This window comes from Malus sylvestris, chromosome 8 (genome assembly GCF_916048215.2).
Source record: "Malus sylvestris chromosome 8, drMalSylv7.2, whole genome shotgun sequence".
Taxonomy (NCBI): domain Eukaryota; kingdom Viridiplantae; phylum Streptophyta; class Magnoliopsida; order Rosales; family Rosaceae; genus Malus; species Malus sylvestris.
The window spans coordinates 6,485,640-6,499,650 of NC_062267.1; the positions used below are offsets into that span (position 1 = coordinate 6,485,640).

Below are 14,011 nucleotides of genomic sequence, written 5' to 3' on the forward strand. Positions count from 1 at the left end.
CAATTCTTGGTCTGAAGCTCCATTCTCCGGCTGATTGTCTTCTGCCTGAGTTACTTCAAATTTGATACTTCCTACGAACGGTATGGTTGCTTGCGTCGTAGAGTTGGCCTGTTTCAATGCTTTATGGCACAAGACAGTGCCCTGGAAATCCATGAAAGTATAATTCAGAAACTGCATCCTCTCATTAGGTGTAATGAAGTGCTAGTCCATGTATCCAGCGTACTAGAAGCAGAAGGCAAAATCAGTCTCTCAACTCCCAAGTTGACGAGCTGGTTTTCAAGCTCATCCATCATAACACGACACATTCCTTGTCTACGATCAGTGGCGGATCCACAGTGGGGTCGTCGGGGTCGCACGACCCCTTGGAAACCATGGAAACAACTTTGAAGCTCCCATATGCGACCTCTTGGAGCTGGGGTCGTCGGGGTCGGAGGCACGCCAACTGTTCGACAAAAGCCCTGAACGAAAACTGGGCAGGAAGAGGAAGAAGAAGCAGCGCTCGCGCGCGCTTCTTTTTTTCAAAACAGATGGGCAAAACGGCGTCGTTTTGGCTCAGGAAATTTTTTTAAATGACCTGGCCAAAACGGCGTCGTTTTGGTCCAGGCCGAACAAAAAAAAAAAAAAAAAATTCCCACCGTGTCCCCCCCAGTCCCAACCTTCCTACCCGACTCCTATACAATCAAAAGCCCCAATTCATATTTATTTTGTGAGTTTTTATTGTGAGTTTTTATTGATGGTTTGTTTATATTGTGAGTTTTTATTGGTTTTTTTTTATTGATGGTTTGTTTATATTGATGGTTTGTTTATATTGATGGTTTGTTTATATTGAAATCCAATTCATATTTATTTTGATTATGTTGATGGTTTGTTTATATTGTGAGTATTTATTTTGAATATTTTGTATATATAGAATATATTTAATTTAATTGAAATTCAATTCATATTTATTTTGATTATATTGATGATTTGTTTATATTGTGAGTTTTTTCATTTTAACACCAATTATTTTGTTAAAAATTATTAAAAAAATTTATTATTGTTCCATGCACAGATTAATTCGACACTGCACCAAACGCCCGACTAATGGAGTTAGTACTATCCGACGACTATTTATCTTATCCGACTGAAATAGTCAATACAGTCCGAAGTACCAAACGAGGCTAAAAAAAAATTTCGCGCTACGCGCGCTATGACCCCATAAACATTATTTCCTGGATCCGCCACTGTCTACGATAATGGAACCTAGTTGCCACCAGAGGTACTTCCGCCAACTCACTGTAGATCCCTAGGCTACCGACGGTGATCACTTCCTCATCTCTCTCCAAAAGCATTGTGTAAAACCTTCTGAAGTTCAAGCGGCTCAGGTCTAATTCTCTGTTGAAAATAATGTCCTCGACAATGTCTCTTTTCGTGTAAGGATCCTGAGAAGGCTCGAAACACTCGTGCATCACACTCAGAGCCAAATTGAGCTTGCTGTAGTTTTCTGTCAAGTCCTCCATATCAGAATCAGATGGAGGAGAATGCCTCAGTCTAATACGTAAGTTTAGACTGAAAAGGCATTAGAAGCACATTGAGGTGCTTTCTGAAAAGGCATTTGAAATACTTCTTGTAAAAATCACACAAATGGTGTTCCTTTCAAAAAGCACTTCAAGTGCTTTTTTGACCCCATTAAAAGCACTTTTTTAGAAGCACATTAGGTGTTTCTTGGAAAAGCACTTAAGGTGCTTCTTGAAAAATTTACACACATGGTGTTTCTTTTAGAAAGTATTTCAAATGTTTTTTTGACCCCCAAAAGTACTTCTAATTTTTTTTTTCTGTCTAACACAGAAGGCTGAAACGCTTTTGGTGATTTGAAATCCAAACATGAATAGGAATAGGAAGATGATATCCATGTAGAGAGTTAATTTCTTTGAAGGATTAAAGTATGTTGAAAAAGATGTGTGTGTGTGTGTGCGTGTGTGACGTGTGGACTTTTACACATATATTTATGGGAACCTGATCCCCTCCTGAGCTTAGGAGGCTAAGCCTTTTGAGCAAAAGATTCGGACCGTTGAAATTTGATCAAACGGTTACAAACAAAAGACTCATTTAAATGTTATAATAATTGCAGCCGTTGGATCAAATTTCAACGGTCTGTGTGATTTGGTCAGCCTCTTGAGCTTAGGAGGGGATCCAGTTCCATATTTATGCACCAGTTACTGAATCCTCCACTAATATTGCCAGTGGGATTGGTGTTCGGAGTCAGACGAATGTGGTCTCAGATTATTGCAAATAGTTCCAATGAACCATTTAGAAATCTATTGGCTCACTTCCAATTCAATCATTTGGTTTCAAATTGACAATAGCAATTATGTGCAACTTGTAACCTCTACGCTCTGGCCGAGGTTGAGCAAGAAAGCAACATTTGACGAGGATTAACATGCGTTTTTCATAGATTAACATGTCATTTTTGGAGGCTGGAAAGACTCACAAAGACATTTCAGCCTCCACCTGACCACAGATTAGCATGCGTTTTATTCACTCAATTTAAGCTCTAAACCTTAAATTCCAAATGAATCCAAGTTTTCAAAATCTTTCATACTCAAACCAATCAATTCAATCATGCTCAAGCCAATTCAGTCTAATACGTAAGTAAAAGTTGTTATTCATATTTGGCACATGTAAAGGTATATATAGTTCCAAGTCAAATTAAATTTGAAGAGTAGTTTTTTTTAGATCTCTGGTCAGCGGACGGAAAATGGTTATTGCATCCTTTTATGATATCAAATGTTAAAAAGGTGAAGTTTAAATCCTCATCCTGCAGAATGATTAACTCAGAGAAATAAATGCATAAATGGACAATATGGTGTTTTAGAGATATATTTTTTTTCTATCCTGATATTCAACACACAAAATTGCAATCTATATAATCCTTTAGTTAGAGCATTGTTATGATGTTTCCAATTTGATAAATAAAATTAAGTCCTCATCAATTCAACATTTCAACCATTGTATGAAAGCATACATGATTTCATTTATTTAGAATTCATAGATGTAGGAAATACCACAACTCCAACAACTAATTAGGCTTAAAAAAATGGAATCCATCAACAAAATTGGAGTTCGTCGTTGGAAAATGGAAGTTGATTCCATTGTTTCTCTACGTTTCTATCATAGACAATGATATGAAGTGCCTATTGATGGAAAAAATCTTGAAAATAACAAGCCCTTATGCACATTGTGTTGTAAACATTCCTAGTTTAAGTATGATTGTGTAAATCCTAGATAAGATTTGATTCTAGTTATCCTTTCCTATTACAACTTGTATTACTTGGAGGAGAAGGAATATCTTCTCTCCCTTTACTACTATAAATAAAGGCACAATGTAGGAGGGATAACAACACACACATTCCCCTACAATTCTACAAACACACATCTCTCTCATCTCTCTCTCTGCCGCCGGCCCTAGTCCCTCTGTCAGATAAAATAGACCACAACACGTTATCAGCACGCTCCTACCGCTGCGCTTAGGAATCTGACGTTGGAGATTTTTTCTGCATCAAACCAGTTCATCCATATCATCACGCAATCAGGTTCTTTCCAAACAACGGCTTTTAACTCGATATTTTGCAAGCCCTGATAGCATGAACATTCACCATGATGCATGACCCAACTTTACGTTTTACGTATTTTAGATTCTACATAAATTGTGTATGATTCATCATCAAAATTGCTACAATTATGTGAATTTGATATTTGCCATGAATTGAATCTTACATATGTACATGCATTGAAACTATTATTTGCATATGCATCAAAGTAAATATGTGATTCATTGAATTATATATGCATCTAATTAAAAAAAAAAAAAAAAAAGTTTCTGGGCTCGCCTGGAACGGCCCGAAAAAAAAATAAAAAAAAAATAAAAATAAAAAATAAAAAAAAAAATTTTTTAGGGCTGCACACAGCAGCCCATTCCCCTCTTCTCACCCCGTGGGCCTGTAATCCCACCCGAGGGTTCTTGGCCTATATTTTTAGGCCCCGAGATTTTATTATTTAATTTTTTTTAAATAATATGGGTTTTTATATTTTCACCCACACTTTAATTTGGCCCCGAAGACCAAAAATAAATTAATTCACTTATCATTATACAATATCTCTGCATATATTCTTTGCATATTTGTTTGCATATATATTTGTGTTTGCCTGCAGGAATATATGAACCTGAAGTTCATAATTACTTTGAAACCCGAAGTTTCTTATAAACATGCCTTGTTTGAAAACCCGAAGTTTTCACTTAAATATATCACCCATGAAAACCCGAAGTTTTTCATGCAAAATTAAACCAATACATGTCTATTAGAACCTGTATGTTCTACTCCTATGTGAATGGATTGATTTTTCTCCATTACACTAACCACATCTTGTCCATCTATTTTGTGATAGGAACATGTCGAACTTGAACAAACTCGACTTCACCGCTTTGGAGGTTTCTGGAAGGAACTACCTCAAGTGGGTTCAAGATGTGAAGCTCCACCTCACTGCAAAAAACTTGCGTCCTGCTATTGAAGAAGCAACAGATAAACCTGTTGGCGAGGCTGAAAAAGCCACTGCTATGATCTTCATCCGAAGACATATCCATGACGCTCTACAAACTGAGTACCTTGCTGAGGAGGATCCACGTGCATTATGGGTCGCTTTGGCTGATCGTTTCGATCACCAAAAGGACATATTCTTGCCTGAAGCAAGACACGACTGGCAGCACTTGCGCTTCCAAGACTTTAAGTCTGTGAATGAATATAATTCTGAAGTTTGTCGAATCCGATCACTTCTCAAGTTTTGCAATGAAACTTTGACTGAAGAGGATCTCCTGGAGAAGACCTACTCGACCTTCTCTGCTTCTAATATTGTCCTGCAGCAACAATATAGAGCTCAGAAGTTCACTAAGTTCTCGGATTTGATCTTTGTTTTACTTCTTGCTGAAAAGCAGAACCAGCTGTTGATGAAGAATCATCAAGCTCGACCTACTGGGGCTACTGCTGTGCCTGAAGCACATTATAACACTAATCAGCACCCAAAACGCCAAAAGAGGCGTGGTAAGGGCGGCCAGAAGCCATCCCACCAAGGTCAACAGAGCCAAGGCCCATCCAAGGGAGGAAACAAAGCCCAGAAGCGCCCAAACCTCGCTCCCAAGGCCCCGAACTTCAAGAATAAGGGCAAAGCACCTGCCACAATGAATGACGATATGTGCTATCGTTGTGGTTCCAAGGACCATTGGTCCCGTATTTGCCGTGCTCCCAAGAAGGTTGTGGATGCATATCATTCTCGTCGTACGAAGTTTGAATCAAACTTCCTGCAAATGGACGAACCGGAGACTACAAAGATGGAGGTTTCTGATTTTCAGGAGGATACCACTCCTATGGAAGATTAGAATCTTAGACATGGACTTATTTTTCGGTTAAAATAAGACAATTGGGGCCGAATTCCACCTTGTGGCCGAACCCCACCTTGTTTTTTGGTTGATTTTTGAACAATTTTCCTTTATGTTTTGGATTATTAGTTGGCGATTTATTTTGGATATTAAGTTTTTAATCCTTGAATAAATGAAATTATTTTGAATTGATACTTGTTTTTATAAACTTTTATGCATGTGACCGATTCAAATTAATTTTTCATTCTAGGTATGACTAGTGGGAAAGTTAGTTGTCTGGCAGATAGTGCAACCACGCATACTGTTTTGCGTGAACGCATCTATTTCACTAACTTCGTACCTAAGAATGCACCTCTGACAACCCTCTCAGGCCCATCCAACCTGATCGAAGGATACGGTAAGGCACGTATAATGTTGTCCAATGGTACAATCTTGACCATTGCTGAGGCACTCTATTCTCCACGTTCCAGAAGAACGTTACTAAGTTTCAAGGACATTAGAGATAACAATTACCACGCTGAAACCCACGTAGAAAACGGAGTTGAATTTCTGTGTGTAACTTCCTACGAATATGGCCAGAAACGTATTCTAGAGAAGATGGAGCATAACCCGAGTGGTCTGTAAACTACGACCATACGCCCCATAGAATGCCACTATGTGGCCGGCCCTACCACAGGGACCGTGCACGAAATTACACTTTGGCATGATCGTTTGGGACATCCTGGACGAATAGCGATGCGCCGTATCCTCAAAACTTCACACGGGCATCCACTAACCCGAAGCTTAGGTTCGATCCATGAAATTGCATGTCAAACATGTTCTATGGGAAAGCTTATTACTAAGCCTTCTTATGACAAGATTCGTTCGAATCCTCCCATTTTTCTACAACGGATTCAGGGGGACATTTGTGGACCGATTCAACCTCCCTGCGGACCATTTAGATATTTTATGGTTTTGGTTGACGCTTCTACACGTTGGTCACACGTGTGCTTGTTGTCCACAAGGAACGCTGCATTCTCCAAACTGTTGGCTTAGGTTATCAAGCTCAGGGCTCACCACCCTGATTATCCGATCAAATCTATTCGATTGGATAATGCTGGAGAATTCACATCTAAAACTTTTGATGACTATTGCATGTCGGTTGGGGTTGAAGTTGAACATCCTGTACCCCATGTTCACACCCAGAACGGCCTGGCAGAGGCTTTCATTAAGCGTTTACAAATGATTGCTCGATCGTTGGTCATACGTACTAAGCTCCCGATCGCTGCTTAGGGCCATGCAATATTGCACACAGCAAAGTTGGTCCGCCTGAGGCCTGTTGCGACACAACCATTTAGTGCCCTTCAGTTGGTCACCGGATGCGAACCCGACATATCGCATCTGCGCGTTTTTGGTTGTGCGGTCTATGTGCCGATCTCGCCGCCCTTACGTACAAAAATGGGGCCTCAGCGAAGGATGGGAATCTATGTCGGATATGATTCTCCTTCGATTATTCGTTACTTAGAACCTTTGACAGGCGATCTGTTTACCGCTCGTTTCGCGGATTGTCACTTCTATGAGACAGTCTTCCCGTCGTTAGGGGGAGATAAGAACGTCAACGTTCCTAATGAACGACGCGAATTATCATGGATGACTCCCATTTTGTCTCATTTAGATCCCCGCACCGCTCAGTCTGAAGCTGAAGTGCAGCGCATATTAGATCTCCAGAGCATAGCTCAGAGCATGCCAGATGCTTTCACCGATCTAGCGCGCGTGACAAGATCACATATTCCAGCTGCGAATACGCCTGCAAAGATGGATGTACCAAATGTACGACGGACTACCCTCCTGGAAGCCCGGGACGCCAATTCTGGTGATCCACGTACATTAGCGGCTAGCCAATCATCTGCCCCTACACAAAAGCGTGGCAGACCCCTTGGTTCAAAGGATTCACACCCCCGGAAGAGGAAAACCACGGCACAAGGTCCTGAAGAGCCTACCGTGAATCCGACTATCGCTTACTCATTTTACCCAACTCATGAGGAAATTCTAGATTATGGAAGCGTCCTTGAAGAGACGAATCCTCCTCCCGAGAATCGTGAGATTTCGGTCTATTATGCTAGCTTAGATGATGTGTGGCGTAGAAATGAGATGATTGTCGACGATGCATTAGCATTTGCAGTAGCTACTGAGATCATGTTGAGCGATGACATTGAACCGCGTTCCGTTGATGAATGTCGACGTAGAGCTGATTGGTCAAACTGGAAACAAGCAATCCAAGTCGAACTTGATTCACTTGCGAAACGTAAGGTGTTTGGACCTGTAGTTCCTACTCCTCCACATGTGAAGCCCGTTGGCTACAAGTGGGTTTTCGTTCGGAAGCGTAATGAGAAGAACGAAATTGTGCGTTACAAAGCTCGTCTTGTAGCACAAGGTTTCTCACAACGCCCCGGGATTGACTATGACGAAACTTACTCACCCGTTATGGATGTGATTACTTTTCGATACCTTATCAGTTTGGTAGTTTCTGAAAAACTGGATATGCAGCTGATGGACGTAGTAACCGCGTATCTCTATGGGGATCTTGATACGGAAATTTATATGAAAGTTCCCGAATGACTTACATTGACTGGTTCAAATATTTCCAAACCCCGGAACACGCTCTCAATTCGGCTGAGGCGTTCACTATACGGTTTGAAACAATCCGGAAGAATGTGGTATAACCGTTTAAGTGAGTATTTGACTAGTCAGGGATATGTGAATAACGAACTATGCCATTGTGTGTTCATTAAGAAGTCACATTCCGGATTTGCGATTGTTGCAGTATATGTCGATGACATGAATCTCATCGGAACTCCTGAAGAGCTCGCGAGAACTGCTTCGCACCTGAAGTCGGAATTTGAGATGAAAGATCTAGGTAAGACTCGATACTGTCTCGGCCTCGAGATAGAGCATTGTTCGGATGGAATCCTAGTACATCAATCGAACTACACCCAGAAGGTGTTGCGCCGTTTTAATGAGGATAAAGCGAAGTCTTCGAGTACTCCTATGGTCGTTCGTACGCTAGATGCAAAGCGAGATCCCTTCCGTCCGAAGGAGGATGATGAAGAGATTTTGGAGCCTGAAGTTCCTTATCTAAGTGCGATAGGCACTTTATTGTACTTAGCTCAATGCACTAGACCCGACATCTCTTTCGCTGTTAATCTTTTGGCAAGATACAACAATGCACCAACACGCAGACATTGGACTGGCGTGAAAGACATCTTCCGTTACCTTAAGGGTACTACGGATTTGGGCTTATTCTATCCCTACGAATCCTCGAGTAATGCCGCACCCTATGCTCATCGGGTTGATTCTCGCCTTGTTGGTTATGCCGACGCTGGATACTTATCTGATCCGCACAAGGCGCATTCTCAAACGGGTTATGTCTTTACCGTTGGAGGCACCGCAATATCTTGGAGGTCAACTAAACAGACCTTAGTTGCCACTTCGTCTAACCATGCTGAAATTCTCGCCTTACATGAAGCAACTCGGGAATGCTTTTGGTTGAGAGCAGTAGTGGGCCATATTCGAAGCTCCTGTGATCTTCATCCCGCCGTTAATGCCCCGACGACGATTTTTGAAGACAACGCAGCTTGCATCGAACAGCTCAAGAAGGGTTACATCAAAGGAGACAACACTAAGCATATTGCGCCGAAGTTCTTCTTTACACATCAACAACAAGAGCATCAGAAGATTGAAGTCACGCAAATCCGATCACAAGACAATCTGGCCGACCTCTTCACCAAATCACTACCGAAGGCGACGTTTCAGAAGCTTGTTCATGGAATTGGTATGCGTAAACTTTCTGAGTTGTAACTTTGCTATTTCTCTGTGGAATTATGTCAAACTCAGGGGGAGTATCTTCTAGATACTTGCTTGATCTTAATGTACTCTTTTTCCCTACGATTAGGAGCATTTTTCCCACTGGGTTTTTGCTACCTAACTAGGTTTTAACGAGGCACCCACCTTGGGCTGGTCATATCCCTGATGACGTCCTGTAGACGTTTCTTTTGACTTTGCATTTCTCACGCATTTTTCCTTAGACTATGGATTTTGTCCCTACTTGGGTTTTTGCCATAGCCTTAGGGTTTTTTAGTGAGACTTACTACTTATGCAAGTTCCTACCTTATTGAGAATAAGCGTTGTTCCTTGGAATCAATGCCAACGAGTCGACTTCCTCAACTTCTGCATGATGCTGAATCTACCTTGAGTATTTACCCACTCAAGGGGGAGTGTTGTAAACATTCCTAGTTTAAGTATGATTGTGTAAATCCTAGATAAGATTTGATTCTAGTTATCCTTTCCTATTACAACTTGTATTACTTGGAGGAGAAGGAATATCTTCTCTCCCTTTACTACTATAAATAAAGGCACAATGTAGGAGGGATAACAACACACACATTCCCCTACAATTCTACAAACACACATCTCTCTCCTCTCTCTCTCTGCCGCCGGCCCTAGTCCCTCTGTCAGATAAAATAGACCACAACACATTGCAATTATTTTCTGTTAATTGATGCGTTTTTCATAGCTTTCATGAATTGAGTATAGGATTATTTTTTTAATTTTTTTAATAGCAACGGTAGAATTTCATTGATAAGAGAAAACATATTACAAATCAGGGACACATAACACTACCATCAACATTACAATCTGAAAGTAAACAAATAAAATAAGAGATTCTTCAAACCAAGTCCAAAAAAAAATATTCATGTGGAGAGCATGTCAAGCTAGGTGGTGAGCAACACCGTTGATTTGATTATCTTTTCTAACTAATTTGGTGATGGCAAGTACTACTGGCAAGACGTGTAAAATTAATATATTATACTTTAAATTTATGATATATCATTTATGTTTGTGTCATTCGCATTATATTATACGTGATAGTACTCTCAACATTACTGTAGAGATTCAAATTGCACTATTTATGTTTCTTATGGAATGGGCCCTCGATTTTGACTGAATTACAATTGTCCCATTGTGTGTGTGCGCGCTGTGCTTCACCCAAAACCGCCGGGTGGGGCTGTTGTTTTTGGGCCCGAAGTGGGCTGTCCCGTGGGTAGGTAAAATATCAATTTTGCTTGATTCAATCCAAATCGAACGGTTAGGGATTAGGGGTGGTTTGGGTGGGAGTGGGGAGGGGTCTGGTGTCGGGTGCCTTCACAGGGTGGGGGAGAGAGGGTGATCTGAGGGAATGGGTTCTGAGTTCTGAGGGAATGGGTGTGTTGGCTGCAGACTGCAGAGATAAGGTGGGGTTGAGGGATTGCATCTCTCCCTCTCTGTCACTTCTCTCTTCCTCCATCTATGACATCGCCATTACATTTCTCTTCAGGTCCTCTCTCTCTCTCTCTCTGAAATATCACATGAGGGAAGGTGGTTTGGAGGATAATACGATTGTTGCTGTAATAACAAGTATGTAGTTCAAGTTTTGAAAATTTAATTATCATTAGTTGCTTAATATCATACTAATTATGTTTAATTTGAGATTATAATCATGTTCAATGAGAACCCAGTTGGGAAATTTGAGGCCTTTAGCTTGGGGTGTTAGTTAAATTTGTTAGATTTTTCATGGATTTTGGGATAATATACTATTTTTGCTCTAACTGCTGCATGATCTTTGTAGTGGGGAATTTGGCGTGGGACGGCTTGATGATTTTACTTTGCTTCGTTCAGGGGACAAGCCGAGAAGGAGTTTCAGCGTGTTCACAATCGACTGTTTTCTAAAAAAAACAGTCCAGCCAGAGCCGAACAACCAGTTGATTTTGGGGCATATGAGTTACTTAAGCTTGCTTGGTTTTCAAGAAGGGAAGGCAGCGGAGTCAAGCCAGTATGATTTGGTTTTTCTTCATGTTGGGGCTGCTGAGTTGGAACCTTTGGTTGGTGTTGTATCACAAATAGAGGGTAGTAAAGAGTCCCACTTTGCAGCGGGGTACGTAGTTTTTTCTCGAACCTAAATCTCTATCTGATTTCATCAACTGAATCTCTATGTGTGTCTTCTTTTGTTAAAGAAAATGCAAACTTTTTCTATTTCATCATCTAAATCTCTATATGCATCTTCTTTTGTTCAGTTACTTTTCTATACATAGTTTTTATGTGGTAATCTATGTTGTTGCAACTGGAAAAAAAATCCAATATTGGCAGGGCTGAAATTTACTGTTGGATGTGATTAAAAATGTAAGAATTTTTTTTTCCAAGTTTCCGTTTTTAATAAGGCTCGATTGAAATATGCATCAAGTTGATTGAAATAACTTAATTACCTTACTTCGTCTAAATGGGGAATATTTCATTTCCTTTTGTTTGTGTTTGTAGTGATGTAAATGAGGTTCTGTTTATTGTGATTTTAAATCAAATGCCTTACTTTGTCTAGATTTTTTGTGTATTTGATTTGTTTACCAATTTTTAAGACAAGTTTGCAGACTCTGCACGCTGTGTCGTTTGTTTCGCATTATTGGCTGTGTCGTTTGTTTCGCTTTATTGGCTGTGTCGTTAGGAAGTAGATAGAATAATTTGCCGTCCAAGCTGTTAGATGCTCGTGCCTTTGGCATGCAGCCACCCAGTCATTGTTTACTAGCAAATTTAATTGTTGGTTTGCTAACCACCTTCTCAGGGCTTTGTCAAAATATTAATATTCTCTCTATAAGTCTAATCCCCGTAATATTTTAGCTGAAATGTGTTCAGTCATTGTTTACTGGAAAATTTTAGTTTAGCTGAAATGTCTTCAGTCATTGTTTACTAGCAAATTTAATTGTTGGTTTGCAAACCACCTTCTCAGGTCTTTGTCAAAATAATAATATTCTCTCTATAAGTCTATTCCCCGTAATATTTTAGCTGAAATGCATTCAGTCATTGTTTACTAGCAAATTTTATTTTAGCTGAAATGCCTTGAGCCATTGTTTACTAGCAAACTTAGTACTTGGTTTGCTAACCACCTTCTCAGAACTTTGTCAAAATATTAATATTCTCTCTATAGTCCAATTCCCGCAATATTTTAAGCTGAAATGCCTTTAGTCATTGTTTATTAGCAAATTTGGGAGTTGGTTTGCTAACCACCTTCTCAGAACTTTATCAAAATATTAATATTCTCTTTATAGTCTAATCCCCTTAATATTTTAGTTGAAATGCCTTCAATCATTGTTTACTAGCAAATTTAGTAGTTGGTTTGCTAACCAAAAATAATAATTAGTAGTAGTAGTTGGCATACATCATCATCTTCATTAACAGCACAAATAGTTAAGAGTATCTGTTGTTTTAGGAGAGTTTATAGAACGTTGCGGAGATAAGATTCCAGAACTTTGAAATGTTAAATTTTGGGTTAAGAATACAATGATCGAAATACAATGCCAAAAAATAAAAATGAGGCACCAAAACATGATAAAATTTCGGATATTTTTAATATGAATATTTGTATTTTTAATACAATGATCATATTTTTAATATGATAAAATTAAATATGCATTTATGGTAATTACTTGAAGCTGGTGGGTATGGGGTTATGCATAAAGATGTTAATTTGAATGTAGAAATATCAGGCAGCTGAAAATCTTTGGGGCTTCAAATTTCTGATAAGGATGTTAATTTGGGACTCAGTACAAACCAAAGTCATATCCGGCTGAATCGAAATCATAATGTTCGTTTCTCCATGACTCCATGACACCTCTGATTTTCTAACTTATTTATCGGGACATGGATACTCTGATTGATCATGTTATTAGTAAGACACTTTTAAAACGAACATGAGACTTTCTCTGCAATTTAGGATTTAGGACCTTGGTAACTTGATTGATTAGGAACTTGTGGGTTTAGGAGTATTCAAATTTAGTGCACATAAGCCCCTTTCTTAAGAGGGATCTATTTTGATAAGAAACAAGACCTTTCCACTGTTGCATTCTTCGTTTTCTTGAATTTCTTTGGTTTTTGACGGGTGATTGAGTGATGTTTGATTGAGAATTTTGGAGATTAGGGTTGGGTTGGGGTCTGTTTGGTTGCCTGGAAAATTTGGGAAAGAAAATGGGGTCATGGGTTCCTTGAATTGTTGTGGATTTGTGGGAATTGCAATTTCTGTGTGTATTTTCTTAGTAGTTGTTTACTTTTTTTAGGTTTTCTTAGCCACCAAATGGGGAATATTTCATTTTCTTTTGTTTGTGTTTGTAATGATGTAATTCAGGTTCTGTTTATTGCGATTTTAAATCAAATGCCTTACTTCGTCTAAGTTTTTGTGCATTTGATTTGCTTATCAATTTTTAAGACAAGTCTGCATACTCCGCACACTGTGTCGATCGTCACGCACTATTGGCCGTGTCGTTTGTTATGCATTATTGGCTGTGTCGTTGGGTTGTAGACAGAATAATTTGCCGTCCAAGCTGTTAGTTCGCTTGCGGCCACCCAACTGTCTCAGCAGTCTATTAGGGCATCTAGCACTCTTTTTCATACTTTCTGGCCTTATATGCAAGCTGATTCTCTGGGAGCACTCGATTATACGTTTTTTTTTTTTTTTTTTCATTTCGGTTTGTATCGATATTTCCAGAGATTCAAATAACTTGACTACCTCCTCGATGACCAGGAAAAACAATGACAATTTTT

At 39.5% G+C, this 14,011-nt stretch overlaps 2 protein-coding genes and 1 long non-coding RNA gene across 4 annotated transcripts in view; 2 read left to right on the forward strand and 1 right to left on the reverse strand.

The window, feature by feature from the left end:
* LOC126632939 (probable disease resistance protein At4g27220) overlaps positions 1-14,011 on the forward strand; it is a 44,047-nt gene that overhangs the window by 17,324 nt on the left and 12,712 nt on the right. The gene's annotated exons all lie outside the window — the stretch shown is intronic.
* Positions 88-14,011, reverse strand: part of LOC126632943 (increased DNA methylation 1-like) — a 34,680-nt gene continuing 20,756 nt past the window's right edge. Inside the window, exon 2 of the mRNA XM_050303484.1 lies at positions 88-312. Within this exon, the coding sequence (XP_050159441.1) occupies positions 165-312 (148 nt within the window). The 3' untranslated portion in view covers positions 88-164. The remainder of the gene's footprint in view (positions 313-14,011) is intronic.
* Positions 10,262-11,466, forward strand: LOC126632947 (uncharacterized). The gene is made up of 2 exons (XR_007626906.1): positions 10,262-10,843; positions 11,055-11,466. It is a non-coding gene; the product is annotated as an uncharacterized LOC126632947 (long non-coding RNA).